At 37.9% G+C, this 22103-nt stretch overlaps 2 protein-coding genes and 1 pseudogene across 3 annotated transcripts in view; 1 reads left to right on the forward strand and 2 right to left on the reverse strand.

The window, feature by feature from the left end:
* Nucleotides 1–399: 399 nt before the first annotated feature.
* Klhl41 (kelch like family member 41) lies at nt 400–16860 on the reverse strand. The gene is made up of 6 exons (XM_008837807.2): nt 14640–16860; nt 10838–10995; nt 10637–10744; nt 7463–7648; nt 5962–6108; nt 400–710 (listed from the first exon to the last, which is right to left on the reverse strand). Exons 1-6 carry the CDS (start codon nt 15747–15749, stop codon nt 599–601), a joined length of 1821 nt encoding a protein of 606 aa, XP_008836029.1. The 5' UTR covers nt 15750–16860; the 3' UTR covers nt 400–598.
* A 1562-nt stretch (nt 16861–18422) lies between these two features.
* The window catches only part of Bbs5 (Bardet-Biedl syndrome 5), a 38377-nt gene continuing 34696 nt past the window's right edge, over nt 18423–22103 (reverse strand). For both annotated transcript variants that reach the window (XM_008837809.3, XM_008837808.3), the window contains 3 exons: nt 21270–21353; nt 18964–18987; nt 18423–18822 (listed from right to left, as the gene is read on the reverse strand). In XM_008837809.3, the coding sequence (XP_008836031.1) occupies nt 18721–18822; nt 18964–18987; nt 21270–21353 (210 nt within the window). In that variant the 3' untranslated portion in view covers nt 18423–18720. The remainder of the gene's footprint in view (nt 18823–18963; nt 18988–21269; nt 21354–22103) is intronic.
* LOC103737985 lies at nt 20374–20799 on the forward strand (annotated as a pseudogene).

Genomic DNA, 22103 nt, shown 5'->3' on the forward strand with positions numbered 1-22103 from the left:
TTACTTTTACATACACACAAAACACTTGACATTTTGATTTGGAAATAACACAATATGCCAGTGTCACAAAAAGAATGGGAAGAAAAAGAGATGTCATTTGGATTTGACTACTTTTACTTAGAGACTTTCCCCTTCAAATGAGACTCATTATAGTCCTTAAATAGCATTTCCAAATTGTCTTATGCCATGTAATCTTCAAGATAGTACTAAGATTCCTGCCATAGCTTGAAACATGAGGAAAGATTTCTGATTTAAAACATTTCTTTAAATGTAGACATATTTCATTTATAATAGAAAACAAGTGTAAAATATCTTATGAATACAAAAATTAGTAAATAGTTCAAATTTAGAAAGCTCCTTTACATTTCATTGAGTGAGAAAGGTTAACAAAAATCATTGTTCAACTGAATTGAATATTAAAGTTATTAGAAAATGGTCTTTTGCTCAATCACACTGAAAAGTCAGTGTCTTTGGGACTCTGGTATACTGTTCACTTCTTAGTAACTTAATTCCTACATGAATCTGTACAGGCTTTTAAATTAAGGCCATGTTGAACAAAGAAACCATCTCTCAAAGTATTATGCTTTTGTCACCTTGTTTATAGTTTTGACAATTTGAACAGATTTAAACGTGTTGCTAGGCAACTAGCTCCCGAAGCATAACGTATTTCCTTTAACATCCCAGCCCATTCTTTTTTATCATCTTCATACCTAATGGAAGAAAAACAAAACAATAAGCAGCTTTTAACAAGAGAGTTCTGTAAGCTTGCATATGTTCAGTATACAGATGTGGATCTTTGAAAAAAAAAAAAAATCCCACTGTCTCTTACTCTTACCCAGGCAAGATGCCTGCCTAGTGGAATAGCACTTGAATTCCTTTCAAATATGCACACTTTGAATGAGCATAGACCTGAACTGTGGCCAGAGTATTTATCTAGATGCCTATGAGTTTGGCCTTCCCTGGGAATCAGAATGTCCAGAGAAAAGAAGGATGGTAGCTGAGCAGTTAATCATCTGCCTTTGGACAGATGAAGAGTGCAGGTCTCTTGAGTCAGGGAAGCTGGCTCTTCTAAGAGGAAGAACTAGGAAAAGCAGGGCTGTGAGCCTTAATTGCGATTTCAGTATTTTTCTACCTGCTAGTGCCTAGAGAGGCATCTGAAGCAGTATTCACACCTTAAAAATGTGTTCTCTTTACCTTTTGTAGTTGTTTGAGCACTACTCTTAGACTTTGCACTTTGCCTCTAGGTAAGAACTGGTCTTCATCTCTGAGTATTCAAAGTTACAAAGATACCCCTTGAATTCCTCTAAAATGTGTCCTTGACATGTCTCCTCTGCCTGGTGCCTAGACTGCTCTTCTGTGAGAAACTCCCAAGCACTGACTTCTAAAACCTTTCTCAACTTCTGTAAGAAGTTTATGTTCTATTCATTCTCATGGAGTCCTTTATATGGTATTTATTATAGCAATTATCATTCTATTTAAAATTTTCTTCCTGTACCCTCAGTAAGCCCAAAGCTATTTAAGGATGAATGACATCAGTTCTACTCCAGAAGCCGTCAAGGCTTGGCATGTAGGAACTACCCCAAATCATTCTATGATGAATGAGATTTTGTATACATGCACATATATATTTTTGAATGTATCCTACTCTATGGCATCAAACTCATGGTGATCCTCCTGCCTCAGCCCCGTGAGTGCTGGGATTACCAACATAAGCCACCATGTCTAGCTGAGGTTTAAAATAATTACTGAAATTCATCGGTAGAATGAGCTATGCATTATCTAAGTTTTGTCAGTGTTCATCATCAACAACCTGTGCACTGAATTTTTTTTTTTTTTTTTTTTTTTGGTCTTTTTGAGATAGGGTCTCCCTGTAGCCCCAGCTGGCTTGGAACTCCTGGCTAGCCTTGAACTCACAGAGATCTGCCTGCCACTGCCTCCCAGGTTCTGGGACTAAAGGCATGTGCCACCACACCTGGCTTGCACTACATGATTCTTATGTAGAGAAATCAGCTAAAAATATTTTATTAATAATAAAGGGAAAATTTTACATAGAAAGTAGTGCAACCAAGTAAGAAATAAAAGAATTGTTGTAAATGACCTAGAAAAAAAGATGCTTAATGGAGGCATGAAGAGGGTGAGGCTAAAGAGGATTTAAAATGCTTGTTTTTTGGCAGTATATTTTACTTTCTATTTGTTGAATTATAAATAATGAAATTATTTCAAGAAAATAAAAATATAAGAACCCAGGAGTGGTGGATGTGATGGCTAATCTTGTCATCTTGATGAGTTTTAGAATCACCATGAAAACAAATGTCTTGTTATGTCTTTGAGGGGTTATCTAGATTAGGTTAACTGAGGTAGGAAGACTACCCTAAAAGTGGGCTTGGGTTCTCTGAATGTATGGAAGGGAGAAAGTTAGCTGAGCACAGGTATTCATTCCTCTCTCCTTCCTGACTGCATGCGGTATGATCACCTGCCTCCTGCTCTTACCATACCTTCCCTGCCATGATGAAAGTATGCCCTGGACCTGTAAACCAAGATAAACGCTTCCTTAAGTTACTTTTGTTAGATATTTTGTTTTATCAACAAGACAAGTTACACTGGTGTACCCCTGCAATTCCAGCATTCTAGAGGCTGAGAGCAAGAAGTTCACTGTGGTTTGGGGCCAGCCTGGGCTATAGGATGATAGCCTGTCTCAGACAAACAAAAAAAAAAACAATGTACAAGAATTGGTTGATAAGTTTAGAATGTGGAATTTTGAGGCCTGCATGTGTGGCTCAGAGAGGTTCACTAGGAAGCTGTGGACAAGTGAATAGCCAGCCACCTAGCTCTAGGTCGGTAGCACTCAACTGGTAGGGCTCTTCCAAGCCATCTGGAGAGGACTTTTTAAATTTTATTTTTTATGTGTATGAGTGTGTTGCCTGCATGTGTGTAAGTGTACCCATGTCGTGCAAAGCCTGAGAAGTCAGAAGAGGGTGTTGGATTCCCCTGGAACTGGAGTTACAGATGGAGGGAGGCCTTTAAAAAAGATTGTCCCGAGGCAAACTTGTGAATTTGTATTTCTAACAAACCCAGGTTGTTGATGATGCTGCCTTGAGATCCAGTGAAGTAACCACAAGTTCTCAAATTTGAGCACACAATGGAACCACTTGGAAATGCTAAAAATACTACTGCTTGGTTGCACCCCTAAAGGCTGAATTGGTATGATATGTGACCTAGGTATGAGGATTGTTTTTGAAAGTGACTACTACAAAGTGTTTGAGATCATCACTGTAGACATCACCCTGAATCAGAAAACAACAGTATTCAAATTAAAAAAAAAAATTTGTGGTCTTTTTGACTTTTTTGCACATATAGAATCATACTGGGGATCTTTTAAATTAAAAGCCCAGACCATATCCCAGACCAGTTCAGTCACCATCAGTAGGAGTAGGAAAGGGGCCTTGGTACTTAGTGAAACTCTTCAGTGATTCCAGTGTGGAGAACAGTTTGGGAACTACTGCCCTAATGGTAAGGTAGTAAAAATCAGAAGGCACCTCTTTCAGATTCCCTCAAGCAAAGTAAGGGGCACTTTTAGCAGGAAATGTACCTTCCTTTCCTTTGCTGCCTATAATATCTCCCTGCTGGCCTAGTGTTGGACTATGGTGAGGAACCCTTGTGGCTTACGTGAGTTCAGTTGATTGATGGGCACAACTCTTACCGTATTTTTTATTTTTGGTCTTTTGAGTCAGGGTCTCCCTGTAGCCCCAACTGGCCTGGAACTCGCTATGTAGACCAGGCTGGCCTTGAACCTCCCAAGTGCTGGGACCTCCCCAGTGCTGGGATTAAAGGTGTGCATCACCATTCCCGGCTACCATTGAGGTTTTTTTTTTTTTTTTTTTTTTTTTTTTTTTTTTTTGGTCTTTTTGAGACAGGGTCTCCCTGTAGCCCCAACTGGCCTGGAACTCACTATGTAGACCAGGCTGGCCTCAAACTCACAGAGATCTGCCTGCCTCTGCCTCCCAAGTGCTGGGATTAAAGGCGCATGCCACCATGCCCGGCTCGAGTATTTTTTTTTTTTTTAACTTTACACATTAGTTTAAGGAGGTTTTGTGAGATAGTGATGCTCAGGTCCAACCTCCAGAAATCTGGGCATAATTGGTCTGTTTGTCAAGGCCGGACACTGGTATATTTAGAGGCATTGCAGGGGATTGCAGTGCAGTCAGGGTTGGGAGTCACTGCTTATTCATCCTTGGCACCTAGCTCTCTTCTAGAACCCCTGACCTTTCCATTTCATTCTGTTTCTGTTGATTCCAGTCTCTCCAGGTCCCACCATCCTGCTAATTTCTAACCTTGATCCTTGAAAATTTCCAGGTTTCTTTTTTCTTTTCTCTTTTTCATTTGAGGGGAAGAGAGACTGTAGTGAACCATATTTTTTTTCTTTTTTGTGAACCATATTTTTATAGCCACTTTTTCCCTGCCCTTGACACAATTAGTTACTTCAACATAAGGAAATAATTTTTTAAACTATTTTTTTAATATTGGGGATTGGGGATTGAAACTTAGACCCTCAAGCACTCTGCCACCAAACTATATCCCCAGCAGGAAATGTCTGGTGCACAAAAGAATGGTTTGGTGAGGTTAGGAGACCTTCAGCCTTGCAATTTGCCAGCAGAAAATAAAGAATCTGCCAGTGTTCAGGTATAGAAAAAAATGATAGCCACTTTTTACTCTCAAGCTTAGTGATCTGCCTTCACTGATCAGGTGTACACTTAAATGTGCAAACAAATCAACTAGGAATTTGTTAAAATGCCCCTTCTGATCAGGAGGTCTGGGGTGGGGCCTACGATTCTGTATCTTGGAGCAGATCCTAAGGGATACCGCTGCTGCTGATTTCCACAAGCTGTACTTTGGGTAGCTGAGATCCAGACTGTGAACCTTTGTGAGTGGGGCTGGCCTTTAGGCTGACAGGAGAGCATAAGTTTGGTAGTTTCTGGGCGTGTATGCAGCATGGATTCACTCAGGCTCTCCTCCTTAGGTACTTGGGACCTACCTCCTGTAAGTTAGATAAGCAAGCACAGTGCTTGGCTGAAGGCAGCAGGAGCCACTGGGCAGTAATTATCCTGATGGCAACCTATCAGTCACTAGATATCCTAAACAGCCTGTGTATCTGTAATAAACCTGCTTCTCTGGCTGCTGAACTCCTGGCTGCACTTTGGTCTCCATTTGGGATTTACTGTATCTTTGCCTTTTAAAAAGTATCTGACTAAAATAGTTCAAAGGAGTAACCACTGCATACTTGGGAGTATTGCCCAGCAGCAGTGTAGGAGGCAAAACTGATAGCTCTTACTTTTGATTTTTTTTTTTTTTGTTGTTGTTGTTGTTCCTTTTGAGACAGGATCTCCCTGTAGCCCCAACTGACCTGGAACAACTGGCCTGGAACTCACTATGTAGACCAGGCTGGCTTCAATCTTACAGAGATCTGCCTGCCCCTGCCTCCTGAGTGCTGGGATCACCATGCCTGACCTACACTTTTCAATTTTTAAAAAACCTTTGTTAACTGAATCCTCAAACATTTGGAAGAATGAATTAGACTTAATGAATTATTGAAAAATTCAATAGGCTATTTCTTCTGTGCTGTGTTTTCTTAGGAAATGAATTACTCTAATGGAAAACAAACTACTTTTTGCTTTACTGGATGAGAGAGTTGGAATGGGGCTGAAAGTCTCAACAGTCTAACTCATTTTACAGCTTAAGGAAAAAAAAACACCCAAAAAACAGGCTTGATAAGCTGTTTCCTTAAGCCCACAGCTAATTACAAGTAGTACTAGATCAAGTGGTGTATTCGAAAGTTCAATTAGGCTTGAAGTGTTCAGTTTATACTGAGAAGTAACTTGCACAATGGGAAAGTCTGGCTTATTTACTACAAAATTGTCAGTTATTTAATACTTGGGTCTAAAAATTGTTGGACTGAGAACTTACTTCCATATGTCATTGACTTCAGTGGGTGCAAACTCTTTAGACTCCAGTTGAATCATGGCAAAACCACCAATGGCATACAGGGATCCAGCCAGGCTGATCAAACTGATAGAGCTTCTTTCTTGGGGAAATTCTGTCATAACTTCCCATCTAGGTATTTTATCAAAAACACAGTCAACATAAAACTTACAGAAATATATTTTGGTGTAACAGAGTGTTTACAGTTTTGTGTCCAGATTTACACTTTATATAAGAGTGGTTTTTATTTTTTAAGACAGGGTAGCACTATGTAGCTCTAAATGGCCTGGAACTCACTATATAGACCAGGCTGGCCTAGAACTCACAGAGATCCTCTGCCTCCTGAAAGGCATGTACCACTATGCCCAGCTACATTGGAGTAATTACCCATATAATACAGAACATCATTTTTAATTATCATTCAAATTGCTTCATAAAAATTCTTTGCTATTTTCAGATATAAAAATCTAAAATAGGGGCTAGAGAGATGGGTCAGCGGTTAAGAGCACTGGCTCTTGCAGAGAACTCTATTTGACTCCCAGCATCCACATGGTGGCTAACAACCATCTTTACCTCCAGTTCTAGGGGATCTGACACCCTCTTCTGTCCTCCACGGGCATTACATGACATGGATAAACTCATATACATGCAGGCAATACAGTCATACACATAAAATAAAAATAATAAATAAAATATTTTTTAAATCCCAGCACTCGTGAGGCAGAGGCAGGTGGATCTCTGTGAGTTTGAGGCCAGCCTGGTCTACATAGTGAGTTCCAGGACAGCTGGGGCTACAGGGAGCCCCAGTCTTAAAAAGACCCCCCCCCCAAAAAAATAATAAAGAGCACAAAAGAATTACATTTCTGAAGCATTCATACTTTATGCTAGTCATTAATAAGTGAAAATATTTTCATTCTTAAAGAGGTTTTTTTTTTATGTGTATGAGTGTATTCTGTGTTCACCATGTACATGTCTGGTGCCCTTGGAGACAAGAGGAGGCCAGAAGAGAGCATCAGATCCTTTAGAACTGGAGTTATAGATGGTTGTTAGCTGCAATGTGAGTACTGGGAACTGAACCCTGATCTTACACAAGAACAACAAGTGCTCTTAACCACTAAGCCATTCTCTAGCTCCCCAAAATCTTTTAATTCTTCAACTACACATTCCAAATCAACTCTCTTAGAAACATATACCATCCATGTATATATAGTTGTTCAGAGATACTATTACCTTTGATAAATGCATAAGGTCAGTACAAAGGAGGGCAAATAGAACATGCCAACTTTAACTTGAGAGTTAGGGGTTCCAAGTGACAAACACCTAGAGTTTTATAGCCCATAATGGCAGAAGAAGCCCAGCTGGAAATATTTCCTCTTTAACCTATGGCTTCTCTGCCTTCCCCTCCTCAGGTCTTGGTTAGAAAGCGTATTGCTATCCAAATGTAACAAATGTACAGTGATTCCAATCCTGTAGTAAAGCAACTCACTTATTGGTTTTGAGGTCAAAAGCTTCAACTGAAGCTGAAAGGCCATCTTCGGTGACACCTCCTGCAATCACGATTTTGCCTTTATGGACTGCCACTCCAAACATGGAACGAGGTGTTTTCATTGGAGCCAGATCTTTCCAGTCTCCTTTTTTGGGGTTATAGATAAACACCCTATTTGTACACTTTCTGTAAACATAAAAAGAAAGCAAACATTTCTTTTAGAACATTCTTTTAAAAAATATTTTATTATTTTTATGTGTATGAGTGTACTGCCTGCATATTTGTAAGTGCACCCATGTCCTGCAATGCCCAAGGAGATCAGAGGAGGGAGTCGGATTCCCCTGGAACTGGAGTTATGGACGGCTGATAGCTGCCATGTGGGTGCTGGGAATTGAACCTGGGTCCTCTGCAAGAGCAGCCAGTTCTCTGAATTGCTGTACCATCTCTTCAGCCCTAGAACATTCTTTTTGTGAAAGCAAAAAGTACATGAAGTACATAGTACTTCATTTAAAAGACAGTTGGGACTGTCTGGGGCTGGGGATGCAGCTCAGTGGTAGAGTAGCATTTGTGAGGCCCTGAGTTCAAGCCCTGGAAAAAAAGAAAAAAAAGAAAAGAGTTTTGCCTAGTGAGTACAGCCTGGAGTACATAAGACCCTGTATCAAAAAAATTTTTTTGAGATTGTAGATTAGATAAGTAGTCATGTGGTCTGATGAATGATGAAAAAAGTTTTATGCACTAAATACCAGAAAAAGACTTGGATTCATCAAAATTGTTCTCAGTATGGACTTTAGGGTTCCTTAAAGTTATCTATAATTGAGAAATAATAAATAATAATATATCAATGATGACTATTAGGTGAATACATTTGGTAATGACAAGAAACAAAAACCCTTTTGTGAGGATAATTTTTTCTTATAAAAGACCAGACTTGGAATATGAGCATTTCCTCTAAGACCTGACTACGCGTGTCACTGGAAAGCATCTTGGTAAAGAGCAGATTACAAAATCATATTCTTCTCATTCATTAGAGGTAACTAGTGCAGTTCAGTCATTTTATTTTTCCAGTACTGGGGACTGAATTCGGGGCCTCTCACATGCTAGGAAACTACTGCTAGGCTACATCCCTAGTGCTAGCCCTTACTTTTAGCCTAATGATTCATTTCAAAGTTCTTTATTTTGACATTTGTTAAGCAATGCTGTCTAGGTAATCAGATTCTCAGGATTAATTTATTATTACTGGCAAGACTGGTGTGCTGCTTCTTGACATATCAATTTCCTTAGTTACTAACGCTATTTGAAGGAAACAATTCAAATCATTTGGCAGAATTCTGAAGTTTCCAAAGTCAGAACAAGCTTAATAGAAATTTTTCATTCCATTTATTCAGAGAAAATGCCCAAAAAAAAGATCTGGCACTGAGTTTATTCATAATGTACATTCCTTAAATATTCATTTGATGGAAATAGCAAGGATTAAGGAAGAGATAAACATTTCAGAATATATTGTCTTTGAGTATGGGTAGATTGAATAAAAATCATGGCTTTTTATGTCATATTTTCTGTATCATTTTAATCGAATAAAACCATTATTACTCCAGAATATAGAGTTCTTTACTTTTAACATAAATCCATATTTGAATCCTCTTCTTCTCTGCCTAATTCTTTTTATTGTGTTTTGAGATGGGGTCTTACTATGTTGCCTAGGTGGTCTTGAACTTAAGTGATTTTCTGGCCTCAGCCTCCCAAGTAGCTGGGACTACAAGTGCATGTCACTGTGGCCAACCCTATTCCCTTAAAATTAATATTTTTGATTTCCTTTCCAGGACATCTGTATTAATAATCAGCCTGGATAAATGAAAAACCCAAATCAAAGGCCGAGTTTTCAGGGACAAGAAATTTCACAGTGTAAACTGAAGGTGATCATTTGCCAGCCACACTACTGGCTTAACCTATATCTGGAGCACTCTGAATTTATACTTCCTCTCTGAGTTCTAAGATCTCTTTGCCTGTGTTTTGAAGACTGCCTAGAAATCAAGTTGGGTTCATATATGAAACTTCATCTTGGTTTTCTCCCAAGACTATATGTAACTAGTGAGTGGGAGAGCTGGCAGTGTCTGCTCTGGTTGATCAGTGCCTGAACATCATTTCTGTCAGGAAGTGAGTAACCAACATGTTGCTGAAGAAATAACTGCATTCTTTTTAATAACTATGCTTTTCAGTTTCAAAATGATCTAAGTTCCCTCTTATAAAGTATAAATCTACAGTATTATCTATGCACTATTGTTCTAGTGTATATATTTTAAATACAGCATTAAAGAATATATTTTAAATTTTATCTACTGGGGTTGATAAGAAGGCTTAGAAGATAAAAGTTTCTGAGTCTCAAGCCTGAGTTTGATCCCCAGGACCTCAAAATGTGCACTGTGGCATGTGTGCCTACACATACCTCTCTCTCTCTCTCTCTCTCTGTCTCTCTCTGTCTCTCTCTGTCTCTCTCTCTCTCTCTCCTCTCTCTCTCTCACACACACACACACAAATAATAAAATTAAAAAATTTTATTTTCATGTGTGTGTTTTGCCTGCTTTTATGTAAGTGCACCCATGTTATGCAATGCCCACAGAGTCCAGAAGAGGGCGTTTAATCCCCTGGAACTGAGTTATGGGCAGTTCTTAGCCATCATATGGGTACTGGGACTCAAACCAGGATCCTCTGAAAGAACAGCAAGTGTTCTTAACAGCTGAACCATCTCTCCAGCCCCATAAATTTAAATTTTTTATTTATGGATAATTGAATAAGAAAGTCCATTGCATTGGTCTTTATGTAGTAAAATGTGATCATAAACCAGCTAAATAAAAAACTGGACTGTGCTCTAGATGCTGCTTTTCCACTGTCAGGATGCTTATGATTGAAGTCTTAATGCTCATCCTTGTAGAATGCTACATATTGGCTTTGGTAACCTTTCAATGCTATCATTTTCCTTTATATATAACTAATAGTAAAATTATGATATTTTATATTATTCTCCCATGACTTTAGAATTTTATTTTGAATTTTTATCTGCAAAATATGATGTGAGAAACCAAGTCCTATTTCATATGTAGTCTCAAAAGAAAATAGGAAGAAACCCTTGTAATAACTTGTTCGTATATAATCACAAGGAAATTTCAGGACACTTACTTGTCATCTGTCTTTCCGCCTAGACAATATATCATCCCATTATGTGAAATCACGTTATGGCCATAGACTTTGATAGGGAGGTTTTTTACTTCACTCCATTTTGCAGCCCTAAAATTAGATGAAAGAATTTACATTTGAGGTTGTGAAAATAGGAATTTGTTGCAGGCATGCTTAAAGAACAGGAGTGATATACCAACTCACACAGGATCATAGCGTAATACTGAGTCCAGCGAAGCCTCTGTTTGAAGATCTTTGCCAGCAACCACATAGATTTTGTCATCTACCTCTCCCAGACCAAAGAGACACCTGGCTGAAGGTAGAGGTGGAAGTCCAACCCATTCGGATGTTATGTTATCAAGCTGAAAAAAATATGGAGAATTGTGGAAATTAGTAGAAAAATGTTACAGGTGTATCAAAAAGTATGCTTTACTTTATATGTGCTTAAAAATTTCAGAGCCAAAGGTCTTGTAAAACTACAATCCCAAAGTATCATATTTAGCTCAGAATTACCAAAAAAGAAAAGCTATTTGGCCTAAGAAAATCAAATTCCAAAAAAATCAAGACTTCAAGAAAGGAAAGAGAATAAAATAGAATCACTAGAGGTTGATTAGAACTGCGAGGTTTCTTATCAAATTTTCTTCTGAAGTTGCCTAGTTCAATACTTTTAAAACAGTGTCATAGCAGGGAGGGTCATGCAATGTGAATAACCCCCGAATGCTATATATAACATGCTCCCAAAGCCAGTAGCCAGGACAGCTGGACCTGTCGCTCAGTCCACAGACAACTGGGAGATTAGCCAGTGTCATTTTTCATTCTTCTTTTAAATATGTCTAGGTTCCCTGTGTTTTATTGTTTTTGATACAGGAAAATCTTAATTTCAATTTCCTAGTTTGGGGGATAGTCATTAAAGAGCCTTCTTTTTCTGATTTATATTGAGAAGTAACTTGGCTTGTAGTGAGCCTACAGTGACCCTGTTAGTGACATGCCTGGGAGGGGTTTATTCTGGCCTGGCTGGTATCTATTTTAGCACTTACTATCTGAAATCTTTAAGATTTTTCACTTTGCATTTTAGGACAACAAGGAACAAGAAAACTCTTTTTTGGAGAGTACAGCTGCACATCTGTTTGTCTCTCTGTGCCACTTCCAGGTAGCAGAGGAGAAGCAGGTAAAACTGAGATTCACTGGATACCAAAGACAGCTGTGACTAGCAAAGACAGTGGTATTGATATGGAAGGGGATCTGTGAAAGCCCCTCTGTTTCCGGTCCTGTAATGTCAGTTAAACAAAGCAGTAAGACCAGATCCATGGCACAACGTGGGTTTCATCCCCACATGAGCATTGCTGCTTTATATTCACTCATTTCAACATCTAGTCTGTGATCTGTAATGTTTTCATTTTTGAAAAACATCTTTGATCAAGAAGGTGGCATAGGGCTAGGAGTATAACTTAGTAGGCTCATGCTTTCCTTGCTTTTGGGAAGCCTTGGGTTTGATTCCTAGCACAGTCCCTCCTCCAAAGTAGTATGCAACAGAGTAGAAGTAATAATAAACACTTATGGAACTTTGACTCTTTGACAGGCTTTGTACAAAATGCTTAGATCATTTGGTCTCATTTGGTCTTCCAAAACATGCACTCTTATCATCTCCATTTATAAATGAGGACACCAAGGCTCAGAAAGATTAAATAATTTGCCAATAATTTTTAATTAATAAAGCCAGTTCATAGGGCTTTAATGTGGTATTCAATACCATGCTGTCTAAATCTGTAGTTTTTTTCTTTTTTAATTGAACAACAGCTATCACAATCCCAAACCTGAGAACCCAGTTCCCATAATGTATTGTGTAGCACCTGCCTTTCTATATTACTCTGTGAGCACTTTCTATAGCAGACAATCAGTAGATTGCCAGCTGGTCTCTTTTATACATGAGCTGTCAAGCTATTTGACATCTCTAGGTTACACTTTCCTTGCTGATAAAATTAGGGTTTATACCTAGATAATTAAAATCTTGGTGCTGTCTAAAAATCTGATGCATCTATTAATTCCATGAAGGAGAGAAAGCAAACCTCTTTTAGTGAGGCTAAAAATCCTCAGAGTCTATCTACAGCATACAGTCAAGTGCCAAATTACTTGTAATTTAACCCATTTTAAACATGTAGCCAAGCAGAAAAATCCAAAATATGAAATTCTCATACAAATATTTTGTGAGTGAAAGCTCTCTTTTATGGTCAAATGTTTTAAACCTGGCATCTTGTTTGATGTTTGTGCCTTTTAGAAGTGGCAAAGTATGGGTCATGCCAGGGAGTAGACCTTCCAACTTTGTATAACCATTTCAGTAGCTTTAATGAACATCAGGCAGATTTTTTTGACCTGGAGATATGAAGCCATGCCAGTAAAGGTAAAGGGAAGTGACAGGATGAAGAGAATAAAGAGTAAAACAAATACTTGAAAGTAAACAGTGTGGGCTGTGGATATATTTTTTTTTAAAGAGAGAGAGAGAGAGAGAGAGAGAGAGAGAGAGAGAGAGACAGAGAGAGAGAGAGAATGAGGGGGCACGCTTAAACCCTGAGCCTTGGCATGGTAAGTAAACTCTCAACACTGAGCTCCATCCCCAGCACTATAGTCAATAAACTAACATGAAATGGAATAAAAACCCTAGGAATTTTGAGGAAATACTCTTTGCTGTAACTATTTCTTGGCTATATGATTATATAGCTGTCTATCCTATCTGTCTTTCTGCCTACCTACCTACCTGTGTTTTGATTTAAAAGACTATATTTATAGTCTTTTTCATTGAATTTTCTCTTTTTACAGTTAATCTGAATTTGAAATTAGGGCTTAAAGAGTTTTCTGGCTCACATTCAAATACTTTTCATAACATTTTTCACTGAAACTTTGAAAATTAAGAAACGTTGATATTTTTCTAAGATTTGAAAAAGTTGGATAATGGTAGGATTTGTGGACCACATGGCATGTTATGCATTTTGAGAATGAGTGACTGGTATGGCATTCTACACTTATTTATCTTTGGCCTTTCCAACTTAAGTGCCCATAAGCTCCAGGACATGATTAGCTATGACCTAAGCAAACTCTATTAAGAGCTAATTAAAACCCACAAAGTATTGCTATTGGCAATACTGAAGGTACAGGTGAGTCACTGACTGCTTCAGAAACTGCTGGGCACAGTGGACTGACAGCGTGAAACAAACTTCTTCAAACAAACCACAGAGGATCTGTTAGTTTTTGAGGATTTGTTTTCCTGGGAAATTTTATGGTTACATCAGACAGATTATTAAGTTCTAAAAATGTTGAACTCTAACTTTGACCCAAATAAATGTAATGGTATAAACAAAACCTTCTAAATGTAATTCAAATGAATGGCACTTAAGAAGGCAGTTTTTGTTGGTAAGACAATTCAAAGTGTACAGAATATGTACAAAAGTTCTGTCATTTTCAACAGAGTATTTTAGACAGTAACAATAAATGATAAGTGAAATGCTACCTCTAAGAATATCTGATTAAAGGAAAAAAGGACACTTGGAAAAAACTAGAAAATAAGACAATTACTTCCTTTTAATGTATAAAGTACTTTAGTAGAGGGAGATAATTTGGTTTAGGGAAAGATATTAATTTGTTTTTCAGGTAATAGTGTCAAAGATCATCAATTTAGTTTTTAAGAAAATATTGAACTTTGAAGGATTATAATTGCCACCCAGAATTTACATACTATTTAGGTTAAAAGAGTAGAAAGAAAATCTTGAGTTGTGGGTTAAATATTAGGACATCCTTCATATCTTTTATTAAATATCAACAATCAAATGTTTCTATCAAAACACTTATGTGTAAAAATACAAGGGGGACAAACAAGCTATCAAATAGAATAATACGCAAGCCGCCTGAAGACTAGCTAACAGTAGTTAGATTCTAAGTGGCTAACTGGATGGTTAACCTGACCCTAACCTTAACCCCCTCCTTATGCCTCTGCTTATATAAAAACAGTCCTTACCTGGAAGAAGTATGACTGTAGAGGTTGATCCTTATTTTCTTCATCCACATACAGTCCTCCCACCACATAAATCTGATTTTGTTGGGTAACGATACTGGAATGATTTCTGGGGATCTGCTCAGCTAGAGCAGTAAGGTAGCACTCATTTTCTGTGGGATCATAAGCCACTGCGGCTGTGTCATTAACCAAGAGGATGAGATCTTTAACAAACATCCCATGCCTGGGAATATCATTCAGGTAACCAGGAAGTAAGTCTTCATCACCAACATCACCGTTCACCTCACCAGTCCCTGTCTTCTCTGCACTTTTGCTAGGTTCTGGGAGTTTGCCTGCAAAAGCATCTTTTAGAATTTTGATTTTTTTCTGGAGTTCTGGGTTGCTTTTAATTATGTCATCTTTCTCAACATGATCTTTAAAATATTTTTCTGCCATAAGGCGAAAACGAATACAATCAAACACTTCACTAAGATTTTTTGCCCTGTTTTCTTTGTCTGTTTGCACCCATTTCATCACTGCCTCAAAGACAACTTCTTCCTTTTCTACATTTAGACTGTCATTTGAAATGACTGAGATCAGTTCCTGTAGAGACAGTTGCATGAAGTCCTCTTCCTTACAAATCTGCACAAAGCGATCAGACACAAATTCACGGGCAGAAATGGCAAGTCTCGGGCAGTCAAGAAGAAGTCCTAATCTCAGAATGGCTAGACAGTTACCGGGAGCCAGTCTTTTCTGAAGATAAGAAACACAGACAGTGAACACAGAGGGAATCTGAAAGCGGCTGGCCAGGGCGAAGATGTCTTGCACATTTCCATCGTTGAGGTCAATACTGGCTGAGTACAGGTATTTGATGATTAAATCAAGAACAGCAGGATCCACGTTATCTAATACTACCTCCTTCTTTTTCTCCTCCTCCATTTCAGACAAAAAATACTCACGGAAGTAAGGGCTACAAGCTGACAAAATCAATCTGTGGCAAGGAAGACTTTTGTCACCTGCTTTTAGGGTGCAGTCGATGAATTTTTTCTCTTCCAGGAGATCTTTTAGACCATCCTGAAGAAGGGTAGATTGGTAAAGCCGCAGTTCTTCTGCAAGTTCCCGCTGGGAATCCATTTTGTGAGAAACCTGGGTAAGGAAGGGGACACTGAAGGCCTTAGTTCCTCGCAGCACACGGGTCTAGCTGTAAAAAGGCAGATTAGTGTGCTCTGGGCAGCCTGAAGCCTTGCAACTTAATCCCACCTGCTAAATATAGACACCAAGTCTAACAACGGGAATTTAGGAGAGCTGGTTTGGAAAGAAGAGTTGTTCAGCTGTTGCAGATTGAAAGTAACAACTGGAACTTCTGATCACCAAGGAAACTGCTAAGAAACAAGACGCGAGTACAAAGCTTTAAAGTTCAGAAGGCATTGGAGTGCATAACGTTACCACCAGAAAATGTTTCCTGAACTAACAGAAAAATGAATCATAAAAATGAGTCACTCCTCTAAATGGTGGAGGGGCAAGCTACGTGACTCTGGATTAATGACATGAAGGTCAAGAATATGAGGTAAATTCATTTAAATTCTCCAAAGCAAGGTCCCCTGTCCAATAATTTAAAACACAAATATTATATTCTACTCAAAACAGTGGGATGTAGATTCTTCTTTTTGAAATAGGAAACTTAAAGATGTTTACTTAAGTATTATAAGTGGTTTTATAACACCTTTTAAATACTTCCATCATAACTGAAATAACAAATGCAGAGAAACTATTAATTTTCTAAGATATTCTAAGTCATCTTATTAGGTGGGAAAAGTATAATTACTGCCGAATTAAATTATAAAATTCATTTGCACTCCATCTTGCTATGCAAGGGATTTGAAGTGACAAGCAATAATACAAAAAAGTAAAACAAAGGGTAGTTTATAAAGAAATTAAGACCAGAGGAAAAATAGTTAAAAGTCATTAGGGAAAGAAAAAACCCACATACACACAACTATGGTCATTAGGAGTACTTGGTAACTTTAAGTGCTGAAAGTACCTCTCATAAAGTACAATATTAAAAAAAAAAAAAAAATAGAACCCATGGAACCCCACAGAACAATGTACCAGGACAGGGAAAGATCAGGACGAATGTTGTATCACCTATACAATTGATAAAACAGACCTTATTAAAAAATTATGTATACTGGAATCAATTTATGTTGCTGATTATAATGAAACAGCATATTAATTATAGAATGAAGAAGTGATTTTTTTTCTTGTTTTTTGAGACAGGGTCTCCCTATAGCCCCAGGTGGCCTGGAAATGGCTATGCAGACCAGGCTGGCCTCAACCTCACAGAGATCTCTTTGTCTCTGCCTCCTGAGTGCTGGGATTAAAGGTGTGTGCCAACACACTGGGTTTAGAAGTTGTGATTTTTAAGAACTGATCCTAGCCAGGTGTAGTGGCACACACGTCATCCCAGTACCTTGAGAGGTGGAGACAAGAGGATCATCCTCAACTACATAGTGAGTTTGAGGTTAGCCTAGGCTATATGAGACCCTGTCACACTCCTCCCCACGGCAAACTGTTCCTTTGTTTATATATAGATAGTATCACACATTTATTCATGAAACACTTTATTACATGATCATATTCTGAACCAAGTAGGGCTAAAGAAATGTGAAAATTTCAATGGTTAGTATTCTGAAATGTCCCTCCCCAAACATAAGGTAACAAAGAACAAGATTTTGCTTTTGTTTCTGAGCTCTGTGCTGTTTAATCTATGGTCCCTAGGCCGCATGGATGCTCCATAAATATTTGTTGAATGAATAAAAAATCCCAAATCAGAGAAATACATAATTTCAAGCTTCAAGATGTCGCTCCATGAGTAAGGGCTTTTTTCTTTTATTTTACATCACATGAAGTCAACGGTACTGTCAGCTGCTAAAACAACAGCTGAAAGAAGAGCTCATTGATTCTTTTTCCATTTATAGATGTCATTAAAGGTTTTAACACACTAGAAAAAAAGCTAACAGCTGCACCCTTGTTTAAACAATAAATGATTCATTTCGACATGTAACACCTAACATTTGAAAAGATCAGTGAGTCAGATGCAAACACCGGGATATGACGTTTGAGATTATTCCTTACTGGTAGGCATTTGCTTGAAAAGCAGTAAACAATATTTATAGCAGCGTTTTACTTATGATCTCCAAACAGTGTTTACTATAACTCTGTCTCTTAAGTATGTAGAAATCCTTTTCCATTTAGATGAAGAAAGCCATTTGTAACTTTTATTGATTTTTAATAAACCAGGGTAGCACGAGGCTATACTGAATGCGTCTATGGTTGTACACATTATTGCATCTTACTTTAAATGTATTTAAAGCTCCTTCCTTTCCTGCTAGTGAAAGAGGACTCCTTTGGCTAATTATAGTTATTTGTCAAAGATTTTGTACAATGCTTTTAAAACTGACACAGTAGCTAAAAACCACTGAATGATGTCAGAGAGGTCATCAAATTTTATTAAACCGAGAAATCTTTAAAGAAGTTTCAGTGAATACAAATACATTTTATCAAAATGATTGAAGTTATTTATAGACTAGAATTCTGTAATGATATATACCACAGTTAAAAATTTCATTTTTATATAAATGAGCCCTTAAAAACGACATATTTAAGAACTGTAATTTGTATTAGAGTTTGCTTACATTTGGAGTCCTGTGATAATATATTTAAACCAGATTTTTATAATTAAGGAGTATCTGATTATTTCTTATGAATGGTTTTATTCTTTTTAAATAATACTTTCAAAACATTAAGTGGTGCTGCATAAAATCTTTATTAAACTTAACATGATACAGTCACTTAATATCTGAAAACTAATACTAATACTTTACAAGTATTAGGTACAATATAAACATTTACAAACCAGATACATTTCAATTACAACTTTAAATATAATTTTTAGAAAACTAGCAGTTTTCTAAAATTAAGAAGTTTTTCTTTAATTATTAAAAAACTTTCTCAAAATCTTTAAAAACTATTCCATGCCTTATAGCAGGTAAGTGGTACTTTAATCTTGAGATATCTTTAAATAGAAATCCAGCTCAACTCAAGATCAACTCATTACTTCCCAAAGTCCCTGCAGTGTGAATCCATCCTTCAGTTTCTCTATTGCAAGCCCCAGTTCTTCTGAAAATACAGGTTCCCGATCTTGTTGCTTTCAGGAAGGGAAAAGGATCAAATTAGGAATAGAAGGTGGGCAAGGAAGAGGGAAAAAAAATATGTTTCACATAAGTTAATGAATGTTAAATGTTGGAATATAGAAACTTAAAAAATTAACTAGGTAAAATGTCCTTACCTTATTTCCATCAGCAAAATAAGCCTGTAAGACAAAGGAAATTATAGTTTACTTGCTTCATATATAATACATTAAGTGGTCTAAGGAATAGGTAATTATTTGTAGAAAGATTTGATAACTAAGCATGTTTCACATTCAGTTGCTGTGCATTTAATGGTTTCTCTCACCTATCTACAATGCTGGCACCAAAATTTCTTATGCCAGTATCGTCTATAAGAGTTGCTTGAACCCTACAATTAATATAACATTGTTAACTTGAAAGGAAAATAAAAAGAATGTCTTGGGAACTATAAAATTTCTTCTCTACTTTGGTTTAGAAAATGCTGGCAAAATAGGTACAAAGGCTGGGTGCGATGGCTATAATCCCAGCACTCAGGTTTGGAGGCGAGAGGGTCAAGAGTTCAAAGCCAGCATTAGCTAAATAGTGAATTCTATGCCAGCCTGGGTTATATGAGACCCTAGCTCAAAAAGCAAAATAGGGTTGGCAAGACAGTTATGCCTGACAACCTGAGTTTGATCCTAGGGACCCACATGTTGGGAGAACCAACTCCTGAAAGTTGTCTTCTAACTTCCATATGTCCTCTAACCTCTGCAAGAGCACTTCCACACATGCAAAATAAATGCGAACAAAACGAACCAAAAATCCAATCAAAACAAAGCAACAACAAAAAAACCCAGAAACAAAACAGCAAAGCAAGCAGCATGTCAATATGTCAGCACACAACTGGAAAAATGTTATTTTATAATTAAATATTTTGGGCTGGAGAGATGGCTCAGGGCTTAAGAGCATATCCTGTTCTTCCAGGGGACCTGGGTTCGTCTCCCAGCACCCACATGGAGACTCACAACCATTTGTAACTCCAGTTCCATGGGAGCCAATGCCCTCATCTGGTCTCCATGGGCAGGCACATCTTTATTTAAAACTATTTGTTAGGGGGGTGTGTTATGGTCAGATTCATAGACTAAAGGATGCAAGAAGCATTATTTTTATATGGGTATTAATTATAATTCCTGTTTGGAAATAAGAAAGTAGTTGCTCAAATACATATCCTTCTAAAACACTGTAGAGTAAGGAAAATCATTTCATAAAGATTAATTATGGAGAGTTTTAAAATAAATTTAATTAGCTATCTTTAACATTCTTTATTATTTTAAAGTATGAAAAATATTTTCATACCATAAATCAAATCCTCTAAATTGTTCTCAAACTATTTCCTCAGTTAATAATTTAAAAGTATTCTCACAAAAGAAATTCCCTCATAAGGAGGCAGAGGCAGACGGATCTCTGTGAGTTCAAGGCCAGCCTGGTCTACATAGTGAGTTCCAGGACTGACAGGGAGACCCTGTCTCAAAAAGACCAAAAAAAAAAAAAAATTTGCTTTCTGTGCTGCTGCTGGCGCTCCCACAAACATGGTGACTGTTCCTAAAACCTGCTGGACTTTCTGCAAGAAATGTGGAAGTACCAGCCCCATAAAGTGACACAGTATAAGAAGGGCAAGGATTCTCTATATGCCCAGGGAAAGCAGCGATATGACAGGAAACAGAATGGCTATGGTGGGCAGACTAAGCCTATTTTCTGCAAAAAGAAGATTATGGTGGGGCTGGAGTGTGTTGAGCCCAACTCTAGACCTAAGAGAAGGCTGGCTATTAAGAGATGTGAGCATTGTGGACTGGGAGGTGAGAAGAGAAAGAGCCAAGTGAGCCAGTTCTAAGCTGATTGTGTAATGAAGACAATAAAATCATGAGTCACTTAAAAAAAATTCCCTTAAACTCATGTCAAAAGTCCCAACTTTAGGGGCTGGAAAGATGGTTCAGCAGTTAAGAACACTGGCTGTTCTTGCAGATGATCTGGGTTCAATTCCCAGCACCCACATGTGCTACCAAGTGTCTATAACTCCAGTTCCAGGGGATCCAACGCCCTCTTCTGCCTTTTACTGGCATTGTATGACATGGGTGCACTTACACACATGCAGGCAACACACTCATACATATAAAAGAAAAATAATAAAATGCTTTTTAAAAAGAACAAAATGTTTTGCACTCGGGAGGCAGAGGCAGGCAGATCTCTGTGAGTTCAAGGCCAGCCTGGTCTACATAGCAAGTTCCAGGTCAGCTGGGGCTACAGGGAGACCCTGTCTCAAAAAGAAAAAAAAAAAAAAACAAAAAAAAAAAACAAACCAAAAACAAAAAAACAAAATATTTTTTAAAGTCTCAAATTTTACATTTCACACAGTTACACCATTATTTAATTAAACATGACTCTGATACAAATCACAAGAAATGTAATAGTTCTTTTCCATCCTTACCACAAAAGCATCTGTATGGTCATCAGAGTCTATTTCTACATCATCCTGAACTTGTTCAACTGTCAGAGCTTCAAGTGATTGTGGCTAAAAATTAAGATGAATGCATCAGAGACAATATTAATTAAACAAATTATTTCAGAAAATGTTCTGTGAGAACTATAAATACTTGTAAATGGACAATATAATGATAACCACCCAGGTCTTATAAAAAGAGTCACTCTGTGTGTGTGTGTGTGTTTGAGACAGGGTCTCCCTGTAGCCCCAGTGGTCCTGGAACTCACTATGTAGACCAGGCTGGCCTTGAACTCACAGAGATCCGCCTGCCTCTGCCTCCTGGGTGCTGGGATTAAAGGTGTGCGCCACCATGCCCAGCTGTAACTTATTCTTATATTAACACTAACTTGAATAATAAAAGTTAAACTTGAGCTTTTAAATATGGAGTCACCAGGCATGGTGGTGCATACCTTTAATCCCAGCACTCGGGAGGCAGATGCAGGTAAGTCTCTGTGAGTTCAAGGCCAGCTTGATCTACATAGTGAGTTCCAGGTCGGCTGGGGCTAAGGGGAGACCCTGTCTCAAAAACACCAAAAAAAAAAAAAAAAGAGTCAGCATCATCAAAATAATTAAAATGAGGGGCTGGAGAAATGGCTCAGCAGTTAAGCGCACTGATTGCTCTTGCAGAGGACCCAGGTTTGATTCCCAGCACCCACATGGCAACTAACAACTGTCCATAACTTCAGTTCCAGGGGATCCGATGTCTTCTGACCTCCACAAACATTGCACGACATGGATGTACTTATACACATGCAGGCAATACACTCATACACATAAAAT

The sequence above is a fragment of the Nannospalax galili genome, unplaced genomic scaffold (genome assembly GCF_000622305.1).
Source record: "Nannospalax galili isolate Female #2095 unplaced genomic scaffold, S.galili_v1.0 scaffold1398, whole genome shotgun sequence".
Classification (NCBI taxonomy): Eukaryota; Metazoa; Chordata; class Mammalia; order Rodentia; family Spalacidae; genus Nannospalax; species Nannospalax galili.

Bases quoted from the DNA above. Each gene is read 5' to 3' on its own strand.
- Klhl41 (XM_008837807.2), bottom strand. From the start codon at position 15,749: ATGGATTCCCAGCGGGAACTTGCAGAAGAACTGCGGCTTTACCAATCT. The intron at 10,745-10,837 runs GTGAGTTGGTAT...ATCTAATTTTAG, and splicing joins GTATTACGCTATGATCCTGT to GGCTGCAAAATGGAGTGAAG. The intron at 6,109-7,462 runs GTGAGTTGCTTT...TAAAATACCTAG, and splicing joins TTTGACCTCAAAACCAATAA to ATGGGAAGTTATGACAGAAT.